Source organism: Ictalurus punctatus, chromosome 10 (assembly GCF_001660625.3).
Source record: "Ictalurus punctatus breed USDA103 chromosome 10, Coco_2.0, whole genome shotgun sequence".
NCBI classification, from domain to species: domain Eukaryota; kingdom Metazoa; phylum Chordata; class Actinopteri; order Siluriformes; family Ictaluridae; genus Ictalurus; species Ictalurus punctatus.
The window spans coordinates 11,994,999-12,010,755 of NC_030425.2; the positions used below are offsets into that span (position 1 = coordinate 11,994,999).

Below are 15,757 nucleotides of genomic sequence, written 5' to 3' on the forward strand. Positions count from 1 at the left end.
AATACATGGCAAATGGCAAATTTTTCACTGACTACATTTACATGGACAGCAGTAATCTAATTATGGACCTTACTCTGAGTAAGATAATAATGTGATTAAGGTGTTTACATGAGTCGCTTTTAGAATACTCCTGTCATGTTCCCGTTTTACATGTTATAGAACATAATTAGATTAACAGCACACGTCATTACGTCACCACGCCACGCCGTCCAATGTCCCTCCAGAATCTCACGTATCAACATACAGTTCGTCTTCATTATGGTACCGTATACAGTTTTGGGTGTTTTTATTTAATTTTTTACGAACGCTTTAAGTGCAGTTAATTATTTATATTCATGCTGTACGTGCTAATAGACAACTGCTTGAAGCTGTGGGCTGCGTTCCCAAATCACGTACTTACCGCCTATATAGTAGCCGAGATACATGTATTTTTCCCCACTGCAGGCCTATAGTAGGCAAATATGCGGTTTGGGACGCAGCCGAACTCTCTTGTTCGCCGTAAAATGTTGAGAACTGCCGTGTGTGATCGTGTCCTGTCGCAAAATGCCGTGAAAACTCTCACACGACATTCATATTCTGATTAAGGTGTTTACATGTCTGTAATACACGTCCATAATGCAACTAAAACAGGAGTACTCCACGTGTCTCAATTCGATAAGAGCTTAATTCGAGTATGACCTTAATTAGATTAAGGTAAGTAAAAATCGCTGTTTACATGGTAGTTTCTTAATCAAAGTATGGTCTTAATCGGGTTAAGAGTGGATTATTGTTGTCCATGTAAAACGCAGCTAGTGTTTCTTGAGACTTCAGAATAATTCCACATTGGTGATGACATGACTGCGGTGCTAAAGTTTAACGTCATGTGTTTTACGTCCTCACATGTTTTACATCATCAAATTGCGATCGGTTCGTGAGATCGGCCAAATTTAGAGACTACGGATCGAATGTGATTATCGGCCGATATCGATCGGCGGCTGATCGATCGGAGCATCCCTACTGTCTGAAAACAATAAATCTAAAATGTTTTTTTTACTGACCCAATAATGCAGGAGTCATTAGGGTGAGTAAGACATTTGCACAGTACTGTACACTCACCGACCACTTTATTAGAAACACCTGTACCGCTGTTTATTCATACAATTATCCACTTAGCCAATCATGTGGCAGCAGTACAGGGCATAAAATCATGCATATACAGGTGAAGAACTTCAGCTATTGTTCAGGTCAAACATCAGAATAAGAAAAATGTGATCTCGGCCACTTTGACGGTGGCATGGTTGCTGGTGCCAGATGGGCTGGTCTGAGTATTTCAGAAACTACTGATCTCCTGAGATGTTCACACACACAACAGAGTTTACACAGGATGGTGTGAAAAACAAAAAAACATCCAGAAACACCTTATTTAATTATGAATAAAATTCAAATGAAAGTAAAAGATCTCTATTATATATATTTTTTAGTCCATTCATGGGATTTGCACGCCAAGTTGTTGTATCAGAAGTTCTTCGTTTCGAACTGACATGCTATATTTGAGGCATAGCACACCTGCACCTGCTAAAAAACAGGTTTTGAAACCTTTCATCAGTAATGTAGTGGAGTGTTTGGTGCAATGTGCTGCAGCTTTTCACAATTTCACACTATAAGCAAACACTACATAGCTATAAATATCTGTGGGGTTTTTAAGAAAGCGTTTTTTAAAAAGTATGTGACCCAGAATAACCAGTAAAAGACATCCAAGTAATAAATCAGCAAGTAATCACTGCCTTAAGTATGAGACTGTACTCACTACTTTGTTTTTTCACCAGTGTAGCAAATGTTGGTCTGCACCAAGATAAGACTGGGGAGTGCGCTGTCTGTTGACCTCGCCATCCTCCTTCAAATATTTTTTTTTTAAAGTTCAGCCACTGTGTAAGACGAAACTGAATCCTGAAATGCTTCTGAGGTTCATTTATGGCTGAAATGCTGCTCTGCGACACTGGGGTCTGCTCAACAGGGAGTCATTTCTAATATCACATTGTGATAATACCACAGACATGTTAAAAGGTTAGGCAATTTTCTTGATCAAATTTAATACTAGACGCACATGCCTAGACGTACGCACACAAACAGGAACAGGGTTAGAATGTCTGCTTAGTAATTGAGTGTCAGACAGCAGGGGGATCTAGAGAACCCAAACTGATCCAGCTAATCTAGGGGTTTGTGTGTGTGTGTGCGTGCGTGTGTGTGTGGTAAAACAGACACGCACAGAAAGCTATGTGAGAAAGCAGTCAGTCAGTCAGGTGCAATTTAGATGAGCAGGAGCGAGTGAGAATTACCAGGGATTATCTACTGAGAGTGTGGAGGATGAGATGCTGAGAAACAGAGAGAGAACGACGGAGAAAGAGAGAGAGATAAAAAAAAAAGTAAAATAATAATAAAAATAATTTTAAAATAATAATAATAAATAATCATTTATGCGGCACCATTCTCACACTAAAGGTCACTGTACAATTACAAGAATCAGACCAAAACACAAAATAATGATTTAAAAAAAAAAAAACTAAATACACAGACGGACAAAGAACGAGTGAGAGAATGTCAAATCCCCACACTTTAAAATCTCCCACACATCTCTCTATAATCACCCCGTTTCAAAATGCTAATATTTTATTAATGTTGTGGTGGTTTACTATCATAGTATTTGTTTATGCTATGAAGATATTTCTACATAAAAGTGCAAAAAAAAAAAAAAAAATGTGTTGTCTAAAAATGCCTAAAACAGTTGTCCATCCAAATAGATTAATTTAGGACCCACTATTGCTGAGCATAAACATTTCTACAGGAGTGGAGATTGTGTGAATTAATATGACCAAAGGGCGGGTATTACATTTCCAGAGGCCCATTTTTGCAATTTTAACTGAATTTGCAAACTGGTCTCCGGATACTACGTACCAGAATCACAAAATAATATTGTTGTTTCTTTCATTTTAACAGTCTTACTCTGGTTATGCTGCTTTCACCACACATTTGCATTGCAGTGGTCAACAGCGTTTATATAAAAGAGAGCCTGTGAAAAAGTTCTCCTCTACACATACAGTGTAAATTATGAACAAAAAGCTCAGTCATATCCAAGCTGTATTATTTTGCATTCATATTAGCATTGGCATTCAGTTAGCACCTCTATTTTGTATTTTGTGTACTGGAAGGCACACGGTGGCTTAGTGGTTAGCACGTTCGCCTCACACCTCCAGGGTTCGAGGGTTCGATTCCCACTGTGGGCCCTGTGTGTGCGGAGTTCTCCCCTGCTGTGGGGGTTTCCTCCGGGTACTCCGGTTTCCTTTGAAAAGAGACATGGTAGGCTGATTGGTGTGTGTGTATGTGATTGTGCCATGCGATAAATTGGCTCCCTGTCCAGGGTGTATCCGCCTTGTACACGATGCTCCCTGGGACAGGTCCCGATGACCTAAAGGAAGGATAAGCAGTATGGATGGATGTACTGGACGGAAAAAAAGGTACGCCCATTTAGAGTTTAAGACAATTAAAGCAGTTGCATGGTTGGTTGAGGATGTGCGTGTTACTCACTGTAGGGCTGCACAATAAACTGAATATTGATCTGGATTACGATTTTGACCTCCCAAGATTACATGAACATGATCGACTGCGATACTGACGTTTAAAGTTCGTTCTCCACTCATAGAAAACTCCACTGCATATCAAAACAAGCGCTTCTTAAATTTACAACCAATCGCCAGGGATGATGTCATTTTGTACGCCAAAACCTGGGAACGAGTTAGCATTTTAGCTCTTCCGGTTCCAGCCCAAAGTCAATGGGTTTTTTTAATGGGATTTTGGTGAAAAGCCTGAAATTAGGTCTGTGTTGAACACAAGTTCAAAATATTTTCACGTTTCATTCTATGACATAAAATACGCCAGTAAAACCCCACTCATGATTTTTTTTTTAATTTTACGTGTATTGAAAAAAGCAGTTGCTAACTGACATGTAATGAGGGTTTAGGATGGATGCAAGTGCATACAAGAACTTTATTGAAGAGAGGCAGACGAATCCAAAACGTGAGACAATAGCGTGGTTAAAAACAAGCAAAAAGTAAGGCAATCGGCAAACGGGGATAAACAAGGCTAAACAAGAATCAAACAACGAGGTCAAGAACGGTCCCAAAACAATAAACAAAAGCTTGGTACGTGGAAAACTCACGCAATACTTTGTGTCGAACAATGAGACACAAGGACGTTTAAATGACAAATGTAATTAAGGGTGAACACAAAACAGCTGAGACTAATGATGCCACGTAAGGGAACAACCCATGACAATACAGAGGTAGAGACAGGACAGAAATCATAACAAAAGCACATGTAGACAGTAAACAAAGTCAATGTCACTAAAAGAGCATGCTGCGAGCTCCAGCGCTAGCGCGAGGGGAAATCATGACACTAACATGTTGCTAAATGGGACTACAGACGTTGTCTGGGGCATTAAACGTCATCACACCGAACAGGAAAAGTCTTCACAGACAAACTGGTTCAGGTGTGCTATGCACAATTCCCCCCCAAAAAATTGGATGAAGATCCATCCACAGAGTAAATCCGTATTAGCCGTTTATTTCTGGTGATTGCATTTAGGCTTTTATTAACATAAAAGTTGTGTTCATTTGTGAAATTTATCTTGATGGACAGAACGTGTTAGTATTGTATGTTAGTATTGTCGAGGGAACCGGTGTGATGGTAACTTCCGGGTTCCGGTACAAAATGACATCGTCCCTGCACCTCTCTATTGAGGGATTTGGCTGCGTCTCTCCTCCATAAACACTGTTTCCATTTGGTTGCATATTGTTATATTGGATTGCATATTTTCATTTGGTTGATGGCAGTTTTATTTTTACTTATTATATTTTGGGTACAATTTTATTTATATTTCGCTTCTACGAGATGACGCACTTTAAGGACCGGTCTAATTTCATGCAAAGATTTGTACATTAGCAGGAATGTAGCACAACATGGAGGTGAAAGCAGCGGTCTGTTTATTTAAAGGTGAACGTGCAAGAAAAATATGTTGTCCCTAAAATCAATGAATAATCGTGATAAATAATCGAGATCTCAATATTGATCAAAATAAGCGTGATTATCATTTTGGCCATAATCGTGCAGCGCTAACTCACTGCGAGGTTTTGCTCACAAAATATATTTGCGATGCCGGTCTATAAAAAATAAATAAATAAAATTCTGACAAACAGGTAGTGCAACCAGGCCTTAAGGTACAAAAGAAATGAGGCCTTGTGCTTTACCTATTGAAGTACTGGTGCTTGGAATCTAGTGGAATCTCAATATAAGCTCTTTTTTTGATCAGCTGATATAATTTGAATTAACAGTGAAGGAGACACAGAGAGATATCAACATAGCTCTATCAACAGGGTCCCCTAGCAGCGGTGAGGTCGGAACCCTTCCTCTGATGTTCCCTGACATCTGATCACTCTGTGTGTGAGTGTTTGAGCTAACTGCAGTACCACAGTTCAGGCTGTGTGGTGAAGAGAGACTGCACTATTTCTGAAGCGTCTGTGCCAGTTGCATCACTGCCTCTTCCAAAATAGTCAGGAGACGGCAAGGGCCATGAAATAATTATCGACTGGTGAAATATTTAGCAAAAAAAGCAGAGATGAGGAGAGCCAGGGTGTGGAGGGATTGGGAGTATAGCTGTGATCCATGCACATGCTTTCCACACTGCTTGAACCCTCCTCCACTCTCTAACCCTTGCTAAACCCTGCAACGCAGATCAGGCTCCTAGTCTATACCCACTAGAAAAACACTCCATCAAGGTAAGAACAACAGCTGGATTCTGCATGCCAGCCTCTATCTCCCAGCACAAACCCGTGTCCCAGCAGCTGCTATGCAGTAGCTTTTCTACTCCATCTTAAACCTCATTTAACACTCCAGAGTCTACAAGCTCAGTGACTCGCCTGCAACATGGCTTCAGCACAGCATGCTCTGTCTCTCTTCGTGGGGTCGACCCAAAGCTGTGAATCCAACACTGGATTAGAAAATGCACACTGGCAGGGGAAAAACAACCTGGTGCCTTTCCAAAACCATTCGCAGCTCACTTCTCTCACCTCGACGGCTTTACATTGGCTGATGAAAACATTAGATTAGAAGGGAAAGCCATAACTGACTGTAACCTGTTTAGTCTCCAAAATCCTGCAGTGTTATGGAGGTGCATTGCTCAAAATCTACAGGCAGAATGGAACAATGGAAGGGCGGGAAGGAGAGCATGTGCCAAAATGAGCAGCTCCTAGCTAAGTGAGCATGTGTGAGGCCTGGGGTTGGATATTTGGCGTAGATGCTTCCCTTGGCCACCTGATTAGTGCGAGAAAAAATGTCAGTCTCCCTCTCACACACACACACACACACACACACACACAGACGTGCATAAATTAGAGCAGATCTTTTCAATAAAAAGCAGGGCGGGCAAGTTAATGATTGATGAAAACTGCGAGGGATGCATGATCTCTTTACATTTTTCCAACAATATTGATGTCAGTATCAGTCAATACCCAACATCCTATTAGTGACCAGGCTAACTCAGAGGCCTAAGGGCATCATGCAATTTGTGTCCTATGTTTATGTTCTGATCTGTATTGTCAGTTAAATTCCTACAGGTTAAACATATAAAAATCCCAATCCAATACGATACCAGTCTGGCCCAGGTATGAATGCCCAACTCTTTGAGTTATTAAGCACACGTGATGATGTGCAGATGCTGTGATCTGACAAGGTGCACACATACTCAGGGCTAGGTGCTCTTTCTGCCTCTTATTTTGATCCTCTTCTATTAAATCTGCCCCAATTTCTAGCTGGTGCAATATTTTAGGACGCACATAAGGGAGCGTTCTATCACTCCCACAGACAGAGGCGGTGCTTAGTGAGCATTGCTAATATTTCGTGTATGATGACGCGAGTCTCGAGAACCATACTTCCAGAAGATACTCCTTCAGTTGCTGTTTTGATGATGGTGTTTGGTGAAACACATCACTCCAAAATCTCGACTGGATTAAGATCTGGTGAGTGGGAATCATTTTCATCCTCATCAAACCATACAGTGAGTCATTGAGTCCTGTGGATGGGGGAGGAGTCCGTCTGAAAGAGACTACTCTCGTACGGAAATGACCCAAACCATGACAGCGAAATAAACAAATGCCGTGCACAGCACAACAGAGCTTCTGGTTCTTCCTTTTAATTTGTCACAGGTTTGTACATACATACACAGCGTCGGGAGCAGCTCTGTATAAATGCACACGCAATACAGCACATCATTTTCCCAAACACACACACACACACACACACACACAATCCTTCCCTTCAAATGCAGGCTGCACTAGAGCAACCTGCAGGGGATTCACATACCTAGATATATAATCATCATGTGTTCACACTACTAAACTCCCATTACTTAATGTATAAGATTACCTACTCTCTCATGAAAGGTGTGCACTGTTTATCCCAAATAAGTCTTCAGCTTTCTTCTGAAGAGCTGGCTCATGTTACTAACGGCTTGCACCATTTGACCCATGGAAGTGTGTGTCCCAGTGTGTTTACTGTGTAGAAGCAACCTTGCATACAATATACTGTGCTCTCTTAATTTGAACCTAAACTCAAATGATCTGGAATCTGAAGACACAGTCAGCTCTATGTGGTCTAGTACCAAGTGGGTGTCAAAGTTTATGTTTTGTAAATGCAGGAAAGTTGAGGTACGTTGGTGATGGGCCTTGAAAAACAAACAAACAAGTGAACTTTTCGGATTGCCATTCTTGGTTCGCTTAGCATACCGAAAGATGTTTGATCACGCTGTATAACTGTCTTGTAAATTTGTATTTACCTAAACAGCACTTAATAAATAAATGGCACTTTTTTTTGTTGAAATGGACATTTTACATTATACCGTTATGATTATTTAGTATTAAATAATGTGTGCACATAGCTTGCGTTGACTCTTCCTGGTAGAATAATAAGGCTTATAATCATCCTGTTCCATCCCAACACCAAGGGATGGATGATTTGGCAAAATATCATAGCATGATATTGGAGGGCTTTTTCACGAATCCTGACAAGTTTATTGGTCTTTATGCTTGCTAACAAGTGCTAGCAGAAGATTTTTTTTTAAAAAAAACAGTCAAAAACTGTTTCAGTGATATTCTATACAACAGCTAAAAAAAAAAATTAGATCAACTACTTGTTTCTGTAACTGTGAAGTTGCCGGCCGCTACAAAAGTACTGCTAATGTTCTCTAAAAAGCATAGTGTGGCATAATTCATCGCAATATAACATCAAGTAGCACAGCCCTAACACCAACCACAAAAAATCCAGTGGTGTCGATGATCGCTACCACTCTTCCTGGCACTGTTTGCCTTGTAAAGCAGGTCTTAACCCATACACACACATCGCACACGCATAGGAACAGAACAAACAGAGGCTGGCACTGACACGATTTAGTGATGTCTACGATCTGCAAGATCTGCCTTTCTAGGAACTGAGCTGATAGTGATGAGAAGCTGCAGAGTTTCTGAAGGATTTACTTCCCTGTAATTGCTTCTGTCGTCTGTTCAGCAACTCAGCAGCGCTGGGAAACATGTTACAAATACATGCCGGAGATCCCAAATGGTATGAAACGTTCTCAACACATTCCCCAACATGAAAGGCATATATGTATACACTCAATCATATCAATCTTTCCCATTTTCTCTGCTGTAATTGAGATGTAAAAAAGAAACACCTGCTATAACTGCCCTCTGGAGTTGGTTCCTTGTGGAGAAAGCTCTCAATGGCTGTAACTCCAGTGATACAGCAGCTTTATGGGTAGGATGGTTAGGCAGTGATACAGTATAGAGTGTTGCATGGAGAGATATTTTAATCAGGCTGAGCTGGGGTAATCATTTCACGCCAGCTGAGATGCGGTCTCTCAATGGTCTCTAGCGGGAACACATCAAACAGGCCACTGACCCGTATGCTTTCAACACCTACCTGATAACAAGCAAGCTCACTGTGACTGGTCCTCCTTTCCATGAACTCAAGTGTGTAACAAGCCAGAAGCTTATTATACAATGTATAACGCACACAAACACACACACACACACACACACACACACACACACACAGTGCAATTCCGCCCACACAACTTAAAATAAACTGGCTACTGAGAACACCTGGGTGCAGCTGAGGGGCTTTTGTGTGTGTGTGTGTGTGTGTGTGTGTGTGTGTGTGTGTGTGATTGAAAGCCTCTGAAGAGAGACATCTCTCTCAGCAACTGTTTCATCTATGTCTTTCGATCTCTTACAGCTTACTCTCACTGAACTGGAGAGCAATGCATGTGCATATGTGTATTGCTGATAGAGAGAAGGGACTGAGGAAGATAAATAGAGACTGAGAAAGGGAGAGAGAGAGAGAAGGGAGATGAAAGCAAAAGGAGTGTCATGCACTTACCGGATGTCTACCCTGTGGGTACATGGTCAGTGCAGAGACGCTTGTTAGGGGTCTGATGGGTAGTGGGGCTCCCTGAGCTCTTTGCACTCCTGTAAAGGTGAGGTAGAGGTTTTAGCAGGGACGGAGCCCAGGATCCAGAGTTGGGAACCTGGCTTCAGCCTCTGAGTCTGGCAAACTCAAGTGCATCCAACAAGAGCTGATGCGAAATGAATTCCTGAAACTCCCACTGCTGACTTTTTCCTCCACCTTTCCTCCTCACAGGAGTCAAAGTCACACTGTCAGCTGTCCTCCTGTCTCCTGCTCTGATGAGTCTGACTGCTCGGATGAAGCCGCAGTCACATCCAACTGTCCCTTGTCTGTCCTTCCTCAAAGCACACCAACAAGGTCCAAAAACAAACACACACCTCCATCCGAATCAAGCCAAGCGACTTCCTCCTCTAACACAGAGAGACAAACTAAAGGGAGATTTTTTTTTTCCCCAAGCCAGACTGAGAGTGTAAAAGGAAGGGGGAGAGAGTCACAAAAAAAAAAAAAAAACAAGGATGGGAGACAGAGCTTTGTTTTTAATCTAATTCTAGAGGGGGGAAGAGAGAAAAAACACAGGAAAGCAGGAAAGAACAGCAGGTCACTGGAAGATCCAGCAGGCTTTTCAGCAGCGAGTCCTAGACTGTAATATATTGTGCCTGTTGGCTTCAACACAAACACGAACAGCCTGCTCAAGCTGCAGTTAAGGTGGCACAGTGGAGATAGCTGAAAAGAAAGACAGAGAGAGAGAGAGAGAGAGAGAGAGAGAGAGAGAGAGAGAGAGAGAGAGAAACCAACACTATTATTAGGCTATGTGACCAAGACCGTGTTACATTTGTGTGTTACATGGATTAATTTCTGACACCTTTTAAGCAATAAATGCAATTTATACACAATGTGTAGTAATCAAGCAAGCTAACTTACTGTAGTTATTGTTAGCAATGAACAAAGTTGTATATTTTGACAAGTTTGTCTACTGACAAATAATCAATGATGCGAATTGAGACATATCATGAAATCACACTCATTCTTTTCCATGTAAACCACAAACAAGGTTACTAACAGTTTTGAAATAGGAGGAGGACAGAGGTATTTCCAAATTCTATCGTCATGAATACTCACAGATTCTGGTATTTTTATGTCTGTATATGTGGACAGATGTTACTTGGCCTTCCTTAAAAAAAAAAAAAAACATCCATCCATCCATCTTCCATGCCGCTTATCTTACACAGGGGCAGGGGGAGCCTGAAGCCTATCCCGGGGGACACAAGGCGAGGGACACCTTGGACAGGGTGCCGACCCATCACAGGGCACAATCACACACTACGGACAATTTGGACATGCCAATCAACCTACAACACATCTTTGGACTGGGGGAGGACACTGGAGTACCCTGAGGAAACCCCAAAGCATGGGGAGAACATGAAACCTCCATGCACACCAGGCAGAGGTGGGAATCGAACCCACAATGCTGGAGGTGTGAGGCGAACATGTTAACCACTAAGCCACCCCCTTTAAAGAACATAATTTTTCTGTTCTTTTTTTAAATAACACATTATAAATAGTTATTATAATTATTACATTATAATGGTTACCCGCCACGGCCCAGGTTCGATTCGGTCAGGGATCTAACCCCAGCCACTGGACGGCTGCACGATCCAGTGCACTCTCAGTGCCGGCATCAAGCCCAGAAAATAGGGAGGGTTGTGCCAGAACCAATATGCAGACAAGTGATGTGTTCTGGTGACCCCAAACTGGGAGCAGCTGAAAGAAACAGTAAATACAAGATTTATAAAATATAGTCATGTATTTTATGTCAGAGGACAATCTGAAAACAGAAACAATATTCAACATTGATTGTTGATACAATCCTGAAGGCTAATAACACTCACCTGTAATAATATTTAGAAAAGACTATTGTGTGGACTGGCACCCTGTCCAGGGTGTACCCCACCTCGTGCCCGATGCTCCCTGGGATAGGCTCCAGGTTCCCCGTGACCCTGAAAAGGAGTAAGCGGTAGAAGATGGATGGATGGATGGATGGAAAGACTATTATTGTGATATACATGATGTATATTTAAGAGGCCAGATGAAAGTAATCTACAACTGGTTTACAGTGGATTAAAAAAAAGTCATCTTTACAATCCAGTTAAAGTCACCCAGGTTCAATAATGGTCATGCATGGTCATCTCAAGCCAGTCTGTGCTCACTGGGAAAGAGAGGAAATGCAAAAAGGAACCGAGCCAGAGAGGGAAAGTAGACAGAGACAACAAGAGACTGAATGGAAGACAGACAGATGAAATATGATTCAATTTGCAACCAATTCTGGTTAAGTGTTCTGTGCACGCATCCACACGTTTACTGTCTGTTTGTGATAGATGAACATTTACTGGCCCTTCAAGAAATAACTTGTACTTTAATGACTCCAGTCATGATTGCAACACTCATGACCGTGAGTCATGTGATATTCACCATCAGCATGCTCTCAAATCCATAAACTCATCATACTGCTTTATCACACCATCCCCAAAATGTCCTGTGTATTTCTCTTCATCAGTACCACATCACGCTATCTACACCATTCATGCAAACCTGACTCCTGCCTTTATTCTCCTTTGTCCATGCTCGCTTCCTCCACTGCAACCCATTTCTCCCTGAGGTGTTTTCCCGTCAGTCATTCCACCGTCCGCAACACTCAACCAGGTCAGGTATTGCCCTAATCAGTGTTATCTAATAGTGAGGATTAGGCAAGTAATTATTCACACAAGCCTCCCCGTGCCTCTCGCTGATGGGGCGTGATAATTACCACCACAGCAGGGTTCAAACAGCCACCCTGAACTAAAGGAAGGCAGGTATTGTGGAAGGACCCTCCAAGCTCCTGCGGTTCCTACGTGTTATTCTGTCAGGGGTCACGTCACTGGGCAAATAAAAACAGAGTTAAAGCATAGTGAAGTCCCAAATGTATGTAATATATATATATGTATATTAATAGAGCTGATACAATCTACCAAATGACACGTAAAATTGACATTTGGTAGTAATTCTCCCAATTTAAATGATAGTGTCCCTCCTATTTGTATCTGTATCCAGCATATTGTTGGTGGTAAAATGATCGTATGCGAAACCTATTACATATTTTCAAAGCAAAAAAAACAACAACAACCAATGTAAGTGTTGTGATGAGACACTGTATGTGTACATATTTGTGTAAAATGGTGCGGAGCATCTTCTGGAGCATCAAATAACGAATGATAGTAGCACTCTCGTTTAATACTATTCCAGCTGTTTACAAATAAATGCTTTAATACTTGAATACAGAGGTGCTGTGGGGCTTGATGGCATTCATTTTCAGATTTTTGAAAAAGTGTTGTTGAAAGCAGATTATACAACGTACCAAAAACTGGGTTGTGTGGTTATTATACTGTTCATCTTTCCACAGCATCACCCTGACTGTCCTTCACAGCTCTGCAGAGACAGCTGTTCTTTATGCCGTCTCACCTGATGTTAGAGAATGGAAACAGTAAAAGCGTTGAAACACAGTACCGTGTTCAGGTAATATTAATCAAGGCACTGAATATCTGCTCACATATGAAACTGCAGTGTCTTTTTCGCTGATGTGATGTGACTCAAATTGCAGACACAAAGTAAACAGTATATGATGCTCAAAAGATGATAAGTGTGTCACCTATACACTCACAGAAAGATCTACAAATGACACAAAATAGATTTAATCAGCTGTTGTACACTACATAAACAACCTTAGTGCAAACAAGGACTCTCAAGAGCTTCTGTGATCCACTCACTGTCAGTTCGTTAACATGGACTTCGTTTACATGGACAGCAGTAATCTAATTATTGACCTTATTATGAATGACAATATTCTGATTAAGTTGTTTACATGAGTTGCTTTTAGAATATTCCTTTCATGTTCCCATTTTACATGTTATAGAACATAGATCGGTTAACGGCACACGTGATTACTTACCATACACGTCATTACTTCAAGCATGACTTTAGTCGGATTAAGGTCATCAGAAATCTGTTTACATGCTAGTTCCTTAATCAGAGTATTGTATTAATTGGGTTAATATCGGATTATTGTTGTTCATGTAAACATAGTGAGAGAGTGAACTCAGGTGAACATCTCATGCTAACGGGTCTAGCCGTCAGTTGTCACTGGAATGAAACAAAATGCAAAAAAGTACACACATTTTGACCAAAAAGCGAATTATACGTGATTTCACATGAGCATTTAAACTAACCCGACTCACCTTTATAACGGATCAATTGACTACATTTTGGACTCACTCGCCTGTTTACTCTACACTACTAACATGCTGAACACACACAAAACGTTTTCATGGTTGAAACACTTTTCCAAACGCAAACATGTCTTTTTTTTTTAATTACAAAAAGGTGCTATTATCAATTTTAATCATATATTAATTACTACAATAAATCACCTCAGAGTAACCCTCTCCATTTCAGCTATGTTCCAAGTCCACCTTAAACGCTCGCGAAGGCAAAGAGCTCTCTTTCGCTGCTCTGATTGGTTGAAGGGACTTATACGTTCCAGCCAATGAACACGAGAAACTCCCACGTTGGGTCCTGACGTAGGCTGGTGAAACCGACTAATAGTAGGGCTTGAGGCTATTGACTGGCTGCGGACGATGGAGAGGGGAGGTGTGCAGTCTGTGGGGATTGTGGGCATTGAAGTTTCAATTATTTCAACACACACACACACACACACACACTCACAATTCTCCCTCCTAAACCCCGCTGTCAGTCACGCCACATAAATGCTCGATAAATTCCGCTGTTAATTTCAGGCTTACCTCTGCTCAGTGAAGACAAACTGCGAAACGGTGCCTGCTGGGATATTATTTTCTTTTTCAACAATTAACCCAAATCACAAAATATTCCTTCTGTATTGCAGATCATTCCTTTTTAAATATTTCTTGCTGTCTAGCCTATCATGCCTGTTATCCATTCAGGGCCATTTTAAAACGACTCAGTATTGGTCTCTTTTTTAGTCTCTTAACATCCCTGCTGGGAAAAAAAAAGAAAAAGAAAAAAAAAAACCCCAAATAGAAACCCTCAGAGAATTTGTACTGGTTATAATGGGAATTATATTGGTTTTAATTGGAACTGTAATGGTCCCTGTAGGCCTCTACTGGTAATTTGTTCACTTCTATTGGTATGTTATGTCTAGTGGATACCATTAAGGACCTACGTCCTACTACCTAATGAAAACCATTTGGTAATGGGTTTTAATGGTAAACAGCTGATGGGCTGTATTGGTATTTGTAGTGGAAACCATTAGAATTTCTGTGATGGTTTCTATTGGGGGTTTTTTTCCAGCAGGGATACTTGTGCCACATAAAATTTTTTTTAAAAAATCCTTTTCCCAGGAACCGAGTTTGATCAGATCAGGCAGATCATCTCTGTAGGTTGTCGGGATCATATTGTGACATGAAGGTGTTTGTGGAGATGATGTATAGCGCAAGGTTGCCTTTCCAGAATATGTGATTTGTTCCTTAGTTAGTCAGATACTGCTGTTACTGTCCTGGCTTCTTAATTGCTCTATAGTTCCTGATACTCAATGGATTTGGTTTAAATACTTACAGCACTACAACGATCAGTTGAATCAACGTGAGCTAGATATGATTTATTAAAGGAAAACTGTTCCCTGAAACACATAAAATATGCTTATCTTCAAACGTCTGTGATGCACTTTAATGGGTCTGGTGATAATTTGTTCGTGCTGTATTTTCATTATACCTGTGAGAAGTTAGTGGCTGTGTGCTGCTGTGTGACGTCACAGGGGGACATTGCCACCACAGTTACAATCACATTTAATTAGAGAAACAATTTCAGCAATCTCAATCATTAGGGACAACATTTTTCAGTGACATTCAAATTCATAGTAATGAAATGTCCAGCTTATAAAAACAGCAGAGACAGCAAATGTTGGACTCAAAGTTCCACAATGCAGTTGCACTGAGTTACAGAAAAGGCTCGGCTGGACTAGTCAGCGATGTACGAGATAACAAGTGTGATGGCGTTGATGGCAGTATTAGCATGAATGGTATTATTAGCTTTGAACCTGATCTATTTACAGTGTACAGGTCAGGAGGTGAGAGAGCTGGACAGACTAAATGACTAATTTAGTTAGTTTTAATAAGGTTTTAGTAAGGTCTTCTTGCTGAACACAGAACATTCAAAATTTAAATGAAAAAATCATAAAATAAACACTGAATGCCACTGATTA

At 40.9% G+C, this 15,757-nt stretch overlaps 1 protein-coding gene and 1 long non-coding RNA gene across 8 annotated transcripts in view; both read right to left on the reverse strand.

The window, feature by feature from the left end:
* Positions 1–10,188, reverse strand: part of tle2b (TLE family member 2, transcriptional corepressor b) — an 81,217-nt gene extending 71,029 nt beyond the window's left edge. For all 4 annotated transcript variants that reach the window (XM_053683163.1, XM_017478515.3, XM_017478516.3 and 1 more), the window contains exon 1: positions 9,463–10,188. In XM_053683163.1, coding sequence (XP_053539138.1) covers positions 9,463–9,486 — 24 coding nt within the window. In that variant the 5' untranslated portion in view covers positions 9,487–10,188. The remainder of the gene's footprint in view (positions 1–9,462) is intronic.
* Positions 10,189–10,725: 537 nt separating this feature from the next.
* LOC108271165 (uncharacterized) lies at positions 10,726–14,018 on the reverse strand. 4 transcript variants are annotated; one of them, XR_008397111.1, is made up of 5 exons: positions 13,950–13,985; positions 13,073–13,191; positions 12,881–12,984; positions 11,379–11,486; positions 10,726–11,250 (listed from the first exon to the last, which is right to left on the reverse strand). It is a non-coding gene; the product is annotated as an uncharacterized LOC108271165 (long non-coding RNA). The 4 variants fall into 4 exon arrangements; XR_008397112.1 differs by lacking the exon at positions 13,073–13,191 and having other exon boundaries at positions 13,950–14,018; XR_008397110.1 differs by lacking the exons at positions 10,726–11,250; positions 11,379–11,486 and adding an exon at positions 11,636–12,403.
* Between the last annotated feature and the right edge of the window lie 1,739 nt (positions 14,019–15,757).